Genomic DNA, 14,542 nt, shown 5'->3' on the forward strand with positions numbered 1-14,542 from the left:
GACGGGGGGGGGGAGGGTTAAAGCCAAATGTAAAGTAAAAACTAAAAAGCCTTAAATGAATAAAAGTGGTGCAATTTTGTAACAGCAACCTGTGGTGTGCAGTCATTCTGGATCAATGTGCATACACCTTCACACATAAAACAACACCTGTTTATGTGTGACAGCAACATGATTACATGTGTCAATGTACAGTCTTATATATTTCATTTAGTATGGGTATAATGTAAGGATAAATACATATGTAAATAGACGATTGAACGATTAAAGAACAGTTGGATGAATCAAGATTTATCGTACATTTTTTCGAGGTGCCGTTATAATATCTTTTTTTAAATGGTCATAATTACTCAAGATAAAATATAGTGCCATTATGAATTTGTTTGGTAATTATCGTAATTAAATATGATAATTATAATAGTTTGAGAGGTTTTTATTATTTTTATCATTATTATTTTATTTGTAAGAGGTCCTTTATAATATTATTATAACGTTATTTTGTAGCGCTCATTATTACAAATAAATTATTATTACAACAACATATTTCTTTGAAAGTTAATTATTATTATTATTATTATTATTAGTCATAATATATGTTTTTGAGGGGTCACGCTCTGTTGACCTACATCACCTCTGACGTCAGTTGTCAACGCGCTTACGTCAGACGCTTCTAAGCTGCCATGGCAACGACGACCCTGTAACTGAAGCTGAGGAGCAGCTAGTTAGCAGCTGCTGGCCAACTAGTCCACATTGTTAACTAGTTATACGATTTCAACCAGCTAGTTAGCAAAGTGTAAATGACCGCTATGATTGAGGAGTGAGTCCTCGCGGGGTTTTGTGGCCGGTAAGCGCGAGATGACCGTCCGCTTTAAGGTAATTAACAACAGGTGTATTAGCATCATTAGCATGGTTAGCCAAACAAACGGATGCTAACCATTGACTTTATATGTAAAGATGCTAACCTAGCCACCTAGCTCTGTAACTGCATCAATCATGAACTAGTTTAAATATCAGAGGTGGGATAAGTACTCGGGTCTTGTACTTGAGGAGAAGTACTCAGATCTTGTACTTGAGTAAAAGTAGAAGTACTCAGATCTTGTACTAAAAGTAGAAGTACTCAGATCTTGTACTTGAGTAAAAGTAGAAGTACTCAGATCTTGTAGTAAAAGTAGAAGTACTCAGATCTTGTACTTGAGTAAAAGTAGAAGTACTCAGGTCTTGTTGAGTAAAAGTAGAAGTACCAGGTCTTGTACTTGAGTAAAAGTAGAAGTACCAGAGTGTAGGAATACTCTGTTACAGTAAAAGTCCTGCATTCAAAATATTCCTCAAGTAAAAGTAGAAGTACTCAGATAAGTACTCGGGTCTTGTACTTGAGTAAAAGTAGAAGTACTCAGGTCTTGTACTTGAGGAGAAGTACTCAGATCTTGTACTTGAGTAAAAGTAGAAGTACTCAGATCTTGTACTTGAGTAAAAGTAGAAGTCCCAGAGTGTAGGAATACTCTGTTACAGTAAAAGTCCTGCATTCAAAATGTTCCTCAAGTAAAAGTAGAAAAGTATTCTCATCAAAATCTAGTGAAAGTAGCGACAGTAAAAGTAGTCATTGTGCAGATTGGTCCATTTCAGAATAATATATATGATATGTTTTATAATGATTGATCATGAAAGTGTTCTCAAAGCTGGTAAAGGTGCAGCTAGTTTGAATGACTTTGTATACTGCAGGGTAGCTTGTGGATTTACTCCAGGTGGAACTAAAGTCTGATTTAACACGTGATTATATTTCACATCATTCATTCACTTCTGTAAAGTAACTAAAGGTAATAAATACATGTAGTGGAGGAAAAGTACAAAGTACCAGAACATGTAAATACTCAACTAAAGTACAATCCTCCAAATTGCACTTAAGTACAGTAATTGAGTAAATAGTTACTTTACAGCTCTGGTAAAGATGTGGCTCTGGACCCTGCAGGATGCTGCAGTCAGGATTAATGAGATGTAATCTGTTTAGCTGGTCTAGGTAATCCTGTCAGAGTGACATTCCCCTGACCTCACGAACACAGCTATTCACTGTTACAACCGCTAATGGGGGGATCATTAGAAACAGAATCAAACAGGTTTATTAGCAAGTAGGTTTACACATGAGGATTTGGCCTTGGTGTATATAGGCATACATAAACATAGTCAAAGAAGTGTGTATGTGTGTATGTGTGACGTGTTTGTGCATGTGTGTGTGTCAGTGTAGAACTGAATACCAGAAGAGCTACAGGACGTCCCGCCCCAGAGGTTCTTCTCCTCAGCGCTGCGTCCCATTGGCCGGCCTGCGCTCAGACCAGATGGGTAAGATCCCTGAAACCAGAACTGGACCGAGTCCCGTTTCAACTGTACGAGAGCAGAACAGGTTTTAATTATCATTACTTACTGAGGATTGGACTTGGTACAATGTTGTCCTCTTAAACACTCCGATTTAAAAAAAAAATTATTATCTTTGTTTTATTCATTTTATTTATTTATTTTCCTTTTTTTTAAATTATTATTATACATATTGTTTCTATATATTATTTAGGTTTATTTTATATTATATATTCATTTTCTTCATCTCAGGTATCTGCAGAGAGCCGTGTTTCCAGAGCAGGAGGAGGTTCTCTCAGTCCTGCGGCTCTCTGCTCTGCCCTCCAGATCCTCCACAGAATCACAAAACAGCGCCCCCTGCTGGTAGGAGGCCTGCATTACACACCTGGGATACCCTTTAGAAACACATTGGAGTAGGAGCACAATGAAGTCATTAAAGTGATGGTTTATCCTTTAGTACGTTAACATGTAAAGAAGATACCAAGGCTAGCATGTTAAGCTTCATGTATCCTTTATGTGTAATAGATAGATAGATGGATAGATAGATAGATAGATAGATGGATAGATAGATAGATAGATAGATAGATAGATAGATAGATAGATGGATGGATAGATGGAGAGAGAGAGAGAGAGAGAGAGAGATACTTTATTGATCCCAGTTTTGGAAATTCTTTCATCACAGAAGCAGAAGTGTGTTCAGACTTTACCTAAAATACTTAAAAAAGTGGAAAAGGGTATTAACAATTAAGANTTCCGGCTTCCCCCAAAACCTCAAAATGAGTCGAAGGAATTTTCCCGCGATGTTCGAAATTATAGATATTTATCGGAACGGTATCGCTTTTTCTTTTTTAAACTGACGGTTCGAGATGACTAGTAGCCCACTATTTCATTGCACAACAGTTGTTGGGTTCGTGTCACAGGCACTTTAAAGTGATGGTTTATCCTTTAGTACGTTAACATGTAAAGAAGATACCAAGGCTAGCATGTTAAGCTTCATGTATCCTTTATGTGTAATAGATAGATAGATAGATAGATAGATAGATAGAGAGAGAGAGAGAGAGAGATACTTTATTGATCCCAGTTTTGGAAATTCTTTCATCACAGAAGCAGAAGTGTGTTCAGACTTTACCTAAAATACTTAAAAAAGTGGAAAAGGGTATTAACAATTAAGAAAAAAGATATGTTATCAAATATAAACAAAACAATATACAATATTCTGGATAATTAAAATAAAATGTCAAAATTACAACAGGATCCAAAATACTTATGTGAGAATTATATAAGGGATGAAACATGTTTAGGTACACATTTTTCAGAATCTTTTTCAGACATTTCTCACATAATTATCCCAAAGATTTCAGGCATATTTCTCAGCGTTTATTCGCACTTTTCACACTAAGATAACAGGGTGTTCTCTCAATTTCTTTCTTCTGTTTCACCAGCATCCCCCAGTCACTCTGCCCACAGGAAGGAGCCCCCGCACCCTCCTGGAGCTGACCCTGTACCTCCAGGAGAACCAGAACCAGCTGGTAAATACTCAACACATCACTCTGCTTTCATTATCTTACATTGAAAGTGATTTTCTGCTTTTGTTATGTTTTTTTCAGCGAAGCCCCGCCCCCTAAAGCCTGACAGCCAATCACAGCTAAGCCAACCTGATGGACAGCAGCCAGCAGCAAATGAGGTGAGCTGAAATCTAAAATGAATATCAAAAGCACACTTTAAGCAAAAAGTTGTGTATCTTTAGCATAACAGTGATGTTTGACATTATGGTAAGTTATTATATTGGGAGTATGTATAAAGAAGAACATACTAGAACTAAGGATGCTTCTTTAAACAAACAAACAAATAAACACAGTATTCAAAGTGAAATGTCTCTGTCTACCTCCACCACAGGTATATTTATGTTTAGAGCGAACCGCTTTCTGTTTCGCAGTGTCTTTTTGAGTGTGTGTGTGTGTGTGTGTGTGTGTGTGTGTGTGTGTGTGTGGGTGTGTGTGTGTGGGTGGGTGGGTTTTTATGTGTGAAGATGCCTCTCTAGCTTTACACTTTTTGACCTCCATGCCCTTTTCTGTGTAATGTACATTCGAGAAGCTTATGTTAGTGCAGCTAAAAGCCCTTGGGCAGTACTTTAGAGAGCAGCTCATTACATTACATTACATTGCATTTAGCTGACGCTTTTATCCAAAGCGACTTACAATAAGTATATTCGACCAGGAAGATACAACCTTGAAGAAAACAGAATCATATAAGTACATCAGGTTTCATAGAGCCAAACATTTCAAGTGCTACTCAACTGGCTTTAGATAAGCCAGTCCTTTATTAGTATATAAGTGCTTTGTTAGTAATTCTATCGCTTGAAGTGGAGTCTAAAGAGATGAGTTTTCAGTCTGCGCCGGAAGATGTGCAAGCTATCTGCTGTCCTGATTTCAATGGGGAGCTCATTCCACCATTTTGGAGCAAGGATAACAAACCCACGTGTTTTTGCTGATGGGAACTTGGGTCCCCAGCTCAGAAAGCTTATTTTGTTCTCTTGATTACACATGTAAATAGTTACAATTTAACCTTTATTTCTAGACAATGACCAATTAAAAATTGATGTTTTTGGTTTGTTTTTATGTCTCTTGTGTGTTAAAAAATGTAAATTAAAAATATTGTGGAAAAGAAAAAAGTCATAATTGATTTGTTTATTTGTGTCGCTGATTTTCCTTTGGAGTGATTTGTACAAACGCGGGTGTCAAAAATAATAAAGCAGAGTCTGACCTCTGTGACCTGTGGCTGGTAACATGTTTGTTTAATTATTTTAACTAAACTATATACATATAATTGTGTCTCTTTATTGCATTTACGTGTAAACTTCAATGAGAATTGTACAAAATAATAATGTAAAGCGTACACATGAAATTAAGACGTGTGAGTAAAAAACTAAATATACCAAAGTCAAATGATGATATTATCCAGCCAAACATGGTAAAGGTGATAAGATACGTTGCTATAAATGGATATCATATCTTATAACCACATTGATATGTCTAATGTTTCAGGGATAGTGGATTTTATAAAGACGTGTTAGTATGACCTTCGTTGCACACCTTTTGTTCTGACATCACACTGTTTATCCACCCTCAATGGAAACTTTAGATGCAGTCGATCACTCACTCACACCAATATTTCCTAACCACTTAGTCAACACTCAAGCTATCACACAATACGGGCTGTGACGTGTATGTGTGTGTGTGTGTGTGTGTGTGTGTGTGTGTGTGTGTTCATGTCTTGCTGTGCCCTGGTGAGCCAGCTAAGCCTTCACCGTTCCTCAAACATGAAAAATAGTCTTGAGGAGAATTGAACATGGAGTACATGTCTTGTTATGTAAATGTCGTTGAGTTGACCTATTCAAATGTCCATTTCACGAAAGTTATAAACATGTATACATTTCTTATTAACCCACTGTATGCTACCTGATCAGCATTACATTGGAGACCTGAATACAGAAGAGCATTTAGGAGGTGTAGAGCCTCAATCAGTTGGTGAAAACCCGAAAAGGTGAGTAGGTTTTTGACTCATATTTATCATGGTCAGAAGCATTATAAAACTCAATGAATGCTAACGTTGCTCCATTTGTGCTTGATCGTCTTCAAGCCTAAAGAAAGAAAGAGGTCTGTTGGAAAGATGATTTACTTAAATTGTTACTCGAAGCTGATTGTTTCACTAGTGACACTTGTTTCTGAAAGGTAACAAAGGAATCCAAAACATCTACCAATATCTGTGCGCAGAGCAACATTTACATTTATAGATATGAGTGAGTCTCTATGGTGTGTCACATAACTGGTTTGAAGTTGGAACAACATGGGTCTACAGTGTCTGTGTTCATAGAAGGAGGAAAAGATAATAATAACAACTGTGTGTGTGTGTGTGTGTGTGTGAGTCAAAGGGATTTTACTTGGTGTAATTAAACTGCCTCCAACAGTAAAGATACTAACCACTGTGCGATCACACAACCAGCCACAATGACCCCACACACACACACACACACACACACANAGAAGCTAGTGATGGGAGTGCCATGGTACGGCTATGACTACCCATGCCTTAACTTTTCCCAGGTGAGATACAGTATGTTCATTTAAAAGATAAATATAAAAAACTTGCGTTATTACATTACATTGCATTTAGCTGACGCTTTTATCCAAAGCGACTTACAATAAGTACATGCGATTAGGAAGATACAACCTTGAAGAAAACAGAATCATATAAGTACATCAGGTTTCATAGAGCCAAACATTTCAAGTGCTACTCAACTGGCTTTAGATAAGCCAGCCCTTTATTAGTATATAAGTGCTTTGTTAGTAATTCAATCGCTCGAAGTGGAGTCGAAAGAGATGAGTTTTCAGTCTGCGCCTGAAGATGTGGAAGCTATCTGCTGTCCTGATTTCAATGGGGACCATTTTGGAGCCAGGATAGCAAACCCACGTGTTTTTGCTGATGGGAACTTGGGTCCCCCCTCGCAGCAAGGGTGCAGCGAGTCGTTTATGTCGTCGGGTTATGTTTTAGTTTATTGAGGTCTGGTATAAAATATGATACAAATATCCATGGTACCCAATGGATGAATCACTTTGGTGATAATCTTACTTTTTCACTACAGCCATCGTGAGATCAGAACAGTTGGTTTTAAGTGAAATGTCTACACAACTTTGGACAGATTTCAGTGACATTCGACAAAGACTTTCATGTCCAAGTATTGTGATGCTTTAACTTTGTATCCAGCACCATCTTCTGGTCGGAAAAATAAATGTGTCGAATACCACTTATGATCAGCCTCATTTAGCATTATAATTGTGAGGAAGTTTTCGTCATTGATGTGGTTTGCACGTTAGCACTAAGCACGGATGTGTATCTTTCATCACAGTGCCGCTGTGGCTGTAGTCCCTTATTCTTGTTTTAGTGTCAACAAATCCCATAAAATACATATAATTACCATGAATTGATTCTACTTCCGAGTAGTGCCTGTGAAGCCGAAGCCAAAGCCTGATATATTTGTTCCCTTCATTGTTGTCCAAAAACTATATAGGGATCATTTGAGTTGTTTGGAGAAAGTAACACGGGTAATAAAAATAATACCCAACTTCAAACACCCACATGTACATTACTTAGTGGGGTGGCTTATTAAAACGGTAAAGATGGATGTAATCGCTCAGTTTCCCCTTGAAATAGGCTGTCTCATATTATGAATATAGCGAAAAAAATTTTTTTAAGGATTCTACTTCAATCATTTATTTAAACTTATTGTAATGTTTGAGTATATAGAAGTTGTTCTTTCTAAGATGCAAACACAGATATCTCTTAATGTCTTTACCCATACCAGGAGGGGGCTTGTTCATTAATGAAAGTGCCTTTCCGTGGAGCCCCCTGCAGTGATGCAGCAGGAACACAGAAAACATACAAGTGGATCATGACGCAGGTCAACGGCTCTTTGTCCGGCAGGCTCTGGGACGACAAGCAGAAAGCTCCATACTTCAATTACAAGGTGCGTTGTCTTTATTATATATTTTAACTTTGAATTCTTGTTTTATTTGCTCAAAGATGTAAAGCTATGTTTGGGTTAGATATTTTAGTAGTTAGCAAAGTAGGTGCCAATTTCATGGTTTGTCTCTCTGTGTGGTCCCGACTCGACTGACTGCTCCTCTTTTATTCCTGATAAGTTACGACTTCACAAGTCAGGCAGGGATTTCAGGCATGGTTTGTCCAGTCTGTTTATCCAGAGGGCTGGCGTCCCACAGTGTCACTTCCCAAACAAAACAAATCACCCCTTAGCCATAAAACATTCCTGACTTCTTGTTGGCTTTTATACAAATCATTATAAGATGGTGCATCTTATTTATTCTCCATCATCTGTACTTCTAGCTGTGTTTCCGTAGAACCTTAAAGAGTACTTAAAGTTAGTAATACAGTATACAATAAATGCAAAATAAAGGCCCTTAAAGTGTTAAACAGACTTAACCTCCATTTTATCAGGTAATACATTATGTAGTTGGTGTTCATTATGTATTGCGTAGCACAAAATGTAAATTATAATAAGTATAAAAGACATTCAAATATACTATCCTAACAAGGTTTTTAATTTATATTTGTATATATCATCAATTCTTTTCAATAGGAAACAGGCTTGTGTTTCTAGCCCTCTTTCATAAAAAATATGACTTTGACCTAATATTTGTAATACATTTCTTGTGCTTTGTTACCACTTCATCCATCTGTTTTATTCATACAAGGAGTTATCATAAACTGAGACTTTTCAGTTGTGCTTTCTTAAAGTCAATTTATAGTTAAAGTGGAAGTTTAACACATGTTGTTACTCAAAGTCGGGATGAGGATATGGAAACGTTGAAATTAAAACGTATTATGTTAACCTCAGGATTCTTGTTCTCCTTTAGGACCAGGCAGGGCAGATCCATCAGGTTTGGTATGATGACCCACAGAGCATTTGTCCCAAGGCGGAGGCGGTGAAATCCAAAGGTTTGAGGGGCATTGGCATGTGGAATGGAAACATCTTGGACTACAGCGATGAACCGGTCGCCAGGCAGCAGACCGCAGTGATGTGGAATTCTCTCTTAGGATGCTAAGAAGCTTGGATACACTTGACACGGTTGCAGAAATGTACATCACCCCTCCTGTTTGTTGCTAGGTCAATATAACCCTTTGTGGCAGTAATGGGGTGGGGCTTCCCTCTATTCAGGGAGCATACTTGCACTTCAGAGGTTATTGTGGCTTTTATTGGTGTTGTCATTGAATGTAGTTACACGGCAGACATTCCTCTGTGCAAACTGAAATAACTGATTCTTGGAAGAAAAGAAAAGACAACCAATCTTTTCAATGTGACACAAACAGTATTTTAGATTTGATGATTTTGAGCTTACTCAGATTCCTGCACTTTTTCTTGCTTTATGCTTATGATAAATAAAACATGTAAGTTATTGAAGTTACACAAACATTTTTTTACTGCACCTGAGGAAAGTCAAAGTACCAACTTTGTGAAGAAATCCAATCACATCAGACATGAAATAGTAATACACATAATAATAAAAAGCGGGAAAAGTACAAGCCCAAAACTCAGGTAAAAAAAAGAATGACATGTGGAAAGCACAGCTGCTTAAAATAAAACAAATCAGTTTTAGTCCTGAATTGAATGGCATTAAAACAAATCCCAAACAGACTTTAATCTAGCTTGCCTTAAACAGTAGAAACCGTGGTATGTACTGAATCAGATGGAGGTTCGTTGAGCCTGCGGTGTTTCCCGTGTGGTACTTCCAAATCCCAGAGAGGACATGGGGCCGGGATGAGAGGACTGACTCTTCTTCTGGGCCAGCTCAGCCTTCAGGGCCCTCAGCTCTGTGGCAGCCTGTTTCCTCAACTATCGGCATAAAGGAAAAAATAAGCTGGTTTGTTATTATTATAATTCAGCAGATTACACAGTAGCTGTTGAATGTAATGAAGAACATTTACTCAAGTACTGAACGCTAAATAGTAAACAACATTTATATGTGTGTTAACAACACTCCTAGATTTCCGAGATCCCAGTCCAGTCAGCAGAGTTAATTCGCTAACGGCTAACTGCAGCTATACAGTTAGCAGCGGTTAGCCTTACTTTAGCAAAAAGGAAGGCTTTCTGTTCATCAGGAATCACAGAGTTCAGGATAACTATAATCCCCCCACTGCTATAAGGCCATCCAACCTGAACAAAACAGCTAATTTAACGGATACATTAAATATGTAGAACACAGATGTGTGCAACAAGGCATATTTTTCAGATATGCTTCTTGAACAACTAGTTAAAACTTCCTTCGTAGTTCAACAGCTATACTTTTGTACAGGGGTTTTAGAAACATTTAGGTAGACTCATATACAATCAGATACCTTTATCTCTGTTATCAGCTTCATCTTGGCATCCTCTACCTTCCTCTTTAAGTTGTCAATCTCATGGCTCTCCGTCATGATCTGAATGATGAGCTCGTTCTGAAATGAATGATATAAAAGGCCTTTATTGAGAAGAAGAAAAAAGCTTGAAATTGTGTTTAAGCAAAAATAAAGTGGGTTTTATTGAACTTAACTATTTCTACTTAAAAAGCACAGGCGTTCCATTTGAAAGGCTTGGGTAATAAGCATAATAAACTGTTGGTTTCATGTTAAAAGTAGATTTTATTGCTGTAATAAATGCATATTGGCAATTTTTATTTTAAAATGTCAGTGTTCCCAATTTTTTGGGAAACCAATCAATATTTAGTTTCTACTAAACGACAGTTAAAGACGTATCTCTGAGGAATAACTCTTCCAAATGCATCGCATACCTTTTAGGAATTAGTCTTAACAAACACTACAAAATTTAATCAATTTGTCTTCAGTTTTACCTTTATGGAAGATCTGCCCTGTCGTCTCGGCTTCCCTCTGTTATCTCTGGCCTGGAGCTGGTGCAAGAGTTTGTTGTAAAATGTCTCCAATTCCTGTCTTAGGTTTCTCAGATTTTCCTCCAACGGCGCTGTGGCCTTTTTAGTTTCAAAATATTTCTTCTTCCAACTGTCACGGGCTTTACGTTGAAGAAAAATTGCAGCAGAATTTAGTTACTTTTGAAAAAGTTGACATATTAAAAATAATTTGACTAACAATTTTACTTTCTCATATGTCGTCCACAATCTATCAAGTAAGGCTTTAGTGGCAGAACATGCCACAGCAATTAAATGTTCACTTTCAAACAGTTATGCAGTTATGGTACACAAGGAACATGTATCTTTATTCTTGATGTCACTGACTGCTGGCAAAATTAAGAACTGGATGGATGATTCCTTGTAAGATGTTATTTCTTTCTTATACAGTTTTTTTTATTGCTCACCTTGGTTCCTGCGGTGTCTGTTTTGAGCCAATAAATCCTTCCCCTTTCTTAGCAACTCCTGCCTTGTCCACTCCAGCTGCTTTCTCTCCTCCCTCACCATCTTTATTTCCTCAATCAGTTCCTCTCCTAACACACAAACATGTCAGTTTGGATCAATAAAAAATAAAAAACATGAATCCTTGGTATGAGGCCAAAGTGACAGCTTACTGTTTGTGTGAAAGACACGATGGATAGGTTTTTTTGGAGTGACTACGGGCAAGTCTAGTCCTTGAGGAGGAGAAGAGAACCCAGGCCGGGACAACACAGCAGGACTTCCTTTCACCTTAAAACAAGCAACAAACACATCAACATGAGTCTATATCTCAAAGGATTTGAATGGATTAGTCTTTATTCCTGCCCTTTTTCACTTTAAAGACCTCCCACACTTCACTAGACCCACCTGCTGGTTGTGGAATTTGGACTTATCACTACACCAAGACAACTTTCAACAGACTGGACATTTCCTACATGTTTGAAAAGCCCTGTAAAATCAATCAAGAGCAACCTTTCTCAAAGTGTTATACTCAAGAGTATAGCCTGGATAAGACATGCTGAGACTGATGCTGGGAAAAAGCTTGGACATAAGTAATACAATACTTTACATCACTGCTTTGTTTATTCCTGATGGACTTCAGTGCATGTGCGTCTTTTGATTTCCCCAGCCTGCAAAACAACACACTGTTAGAACAAGCAGCAGCCGAACAAACTGGAATTCACTGCAGAGTACAAGTATGGCTCTCAGTAATGCTGCTCAGTACCCGTCTGAGAGAGAAAAGCCTGAATCTCTGTCCTCCAGAGGCTGGACGACTCCTGAGTCTCTGGCTCCTCTGTTCTGTCTCTGGTGCTGTTTCTTCTTTCTGCAGGTTTCTTCATTTTCCTTCACCTCATCTGAATCTGCCTCACAACGCTGTACAGCTGTAGATTTATAGAGACTGAATAGCTGAGTATAGTAATGAGATCATAGGATTAGTTTTAAAAGGGCTTAAAAAAATGTCAATGTTAAGATGTTGGGTGGCAGCTGAATTCCACTAATGTAAAAAGTGCTGGTTACCATATTATAAAATACCAATGTGATGTTCACATTTAACCCGAAAATAACTTTGTAATGTACAGTATAGTTTTGTGTATGCGCTCTTGTGCGTTTGCTGAAATATGCTTTTTAAAGAACATGGGGATGTTGATGTTTTATATATGCAAGACTGAAAAGCCATTTTCTTTTGACATACGGTATACCATAAGGATATGGGTCACAAGATCTGTCCTAAAACATAGTGAATTTCAGCAGGTTTAAGTAACAGAAACCTGCACTTTTTTCACATAAAGTAACTGCAAAAAAACCCAGATTTGGCCGATTTTAAGAGAGATGGCGAACCAAGATGAATGTAAAGTGTGAGGCATCACAATCGGAAAGTTGGAGAGGACAATGCTTTTAATGCTGCACAGAAAACTTCAGTATATTTTACCGTTATTTTGTGAAACAGGCTGTGGTGCTCTTTGATTGTGATGCTTCTTTGTGCAACATTGCTGCTCTGCCCACTCTAAGTTGGAAGACAGACCCTCTTCATTGTCTCCTTCTGCCTCTGAAGAACTATAGCTTTGCTCCTCATCTACCTCCTCTTCTTCCTCCTCCTCTCCCAGGCTGGGGGTGGGAGGTGGCTGATGGGAACACTGGGGGATGAGGGGGAATTTAACAGGCTCCTTTGTTCCTGCTGGCTGGCTGCAGGTCTTTGGAGGCTGGTAATAGGTCTGCTGGTCCGGCGAGCTGCTGCTGGTGTCTGGGGTGAGAGACTGGGAGCAAACACTGCTGTCGCTCTCCACAGCGGGCAGCAGGTAGAGCTCCGGCTGCGGGGCCTGCCGACAGGTGACAGCAACACATTAGTGCAGACAAACAGGAACATAAAGAGGCAGAGGTACTATTATTGACATGTAGATCACAGGATAATATGCAACTACAAGGTTAACAAACAATGACAAACAAAAAATCATTGTTCATAAAAAACAAGGGAAAATTGTGTTGGATGGCATCATCCACTTCACTCACAAAATGACCATTTATATACCAAAAACTCACCCTTTGTTACTTTGAATTACTTCAGAGAACCTTCTTTAAACATGCCAAATAATATGGCAACTAAATAATCAAAACAGTGAGAAATGTTTACTGCAACAACAACCAAACTACATCAAAACCTATGTTTACCAGCTTACCGCACAACTCGTGCAGTATAATTGCAGTGTCATTTATCCAGCTGTTTGCTAAATACTTTCACTATATTTTTCACTTTTGATGTATTTCCACACAAGTAGTCTCATGAGTTGTTGATATGGAAATGGTCATTTTGTGGTTAAAGGTTAAACATGGCAACAACATATCTCTGTAATCCATCCACTGGGATTGGAAGCAGAAGAGAAGAGTTATTTAGACATTTCGATTTTTTTTGAAAAATCCAAATACTATTTTCTATCAAACTGAAAATATAAGGGATTTCAATAACAATGTAAGAAAAAAGCTAAATGGTAAGGAAATTCTTTAAATTACATGAACCTGTGTTTAGTCAATACATTATGCATCAGACTATTCCAAAGAAAAACTATGTACATTTGGACATGGATTCTACATACATACGGTGGCGCGAATGTCTTCACTTTAAGATCCCCCTCCTGTTTGCTCTTGACCTGCAGTATTAAAGAATGTTGTTATAGAAGGCGTGATAGTAAAAACGGTTTACACGCGCGCGCACACACACACACACACGCACGCACGCACACGGCGTCGTATATTTTGTTGTCAGTTTGCGAGTTCGACGTGAGGTTGGTCTCGGTTTGACGCGGGTTGTTAGAAAGTCTTTTCTCTTTAAACAGCTACGAGGAGAGTCGCGGGTTCTTTTCGAGAGTCGAGACGGAGTCTAAAAGTCCCACTATCAGGTCCTCATTTGGGGACTGTAGGTGGACTTTTGAGCCTCGTGCTGACTCTCGGAAAAGAACCGCGACTCTCCTCGGTAGCTGGTTTAAGAGAAAAGACTTTACCCCCCGGCGGTCAAACCGAGACCACTGCACGTGCGTCGACCGCAAAATGACTAACAAAATATATCGACCAACACCCGAAAAGTGGCTGCGTCTGTGGACCTCTCTTTGTCTCGCGTCTGTCAACCTAACTGTTCAAATGATAAGTTCGCGACTGTGATTTCCCAATTTCACACACACACACACACACACACACACAACACACAACACACACACACACACACCCCCACACACACACATACACACACCACACGC

The 14,542-nt window shown here is 38.4% G+C and overlaps 2 protein-coding genes across 2 annotated transcripts in view; one reads left to right on the top strand and one right to left on the bottom strand.

Moving 5' to 3' along the window:
- The first annotated feature begins 706 nt into the window (after positions 1 to 706).
- On the top strand, positions 707 to 9,586 carry LOC104941353 (probable di-N-acetylchitobiase 2). The gene is made up of 9 exons (XM_010766443.1): positions 707 to 870; positions 2,232 to 2,331; positions 2,596 to 2,706; positions 3,786 to 3,872; positions 3,951 to 4,027; positions 5,810 to 5,886; positions 6,311 to 6,446; positions 7,706 to 7,867; positions 8,775 to 9,586. Exons 1-9 carry the CDS (start codon positions 853 to 855, stop codon positions 8,961 to 8,963), a joined length of 957 nt encoding a protein of 318 aa, XP_010764745.1. The 5' UTR covers positions 707 to 852; the 3' UTR covers positions 8,964 to 9,586.
- The window catches only part of LOC104941354 (uncharacterized), a 10,723-nt gene continuing 5,682 nt past the window's right edge, over positions 9,502 to 14,542 (bottom strand). The window contains exons 5-12 of the mRNA XM_010766444.1: positions 12,727 to 13,114; positions 12,022 to 12,178; positions 11,866 to 11,926; positions 11,432 to 11,546; positions 11,225 to 11,350; positions 10,746 to 10,921; positions 10,255 to 10,353; positions 9,502 to 9,751 (exon numbers count right to left, since the gene is read on the bottom strand). Coding sequence (XP_010764746.1) covers positions 9,602 to 9,751; positions 10,255 to 10,353; positions 10,746 to 10,921; positions 11,225 to 11,350; positions 11,432 to 11,546; positions 11,866 to 11,926; positions 12,022 to 12,178; positions 12,727 to 13,114 — 1,272 coding nt within the window. The 3' untranslated portion in view covers positions 9,502 to 9,601. The remainder of the gene's footprint in view (positions 9,752 to 10,254; positions 10,354 to 10,745; positions 10,922 to 11,224; positions 11,351 to 11,431; positions 11,547 to 11,865; positions 11,927 to 12,021; positions 12,179 to 12,726; positions 13,115 to 14,542) is intronic.

Source organism: Notothenia coriiceps, unplaced genomic scaffold, assembly GCF_000735185.1.
Source record: "Notothenia coriiceps isolate Sejong01 unplaced genomic scaffold, NC01 NC01_scaffold00003315, whole genome shotgun sequence".
Classification (NCBI taxonomy): domain Eukaryota; kingdom Metazoa; phylum Chordata; class Actinopteri; order Perciformes; family Nototheniidae; genus Notothenia; species Notothenia coriiceps.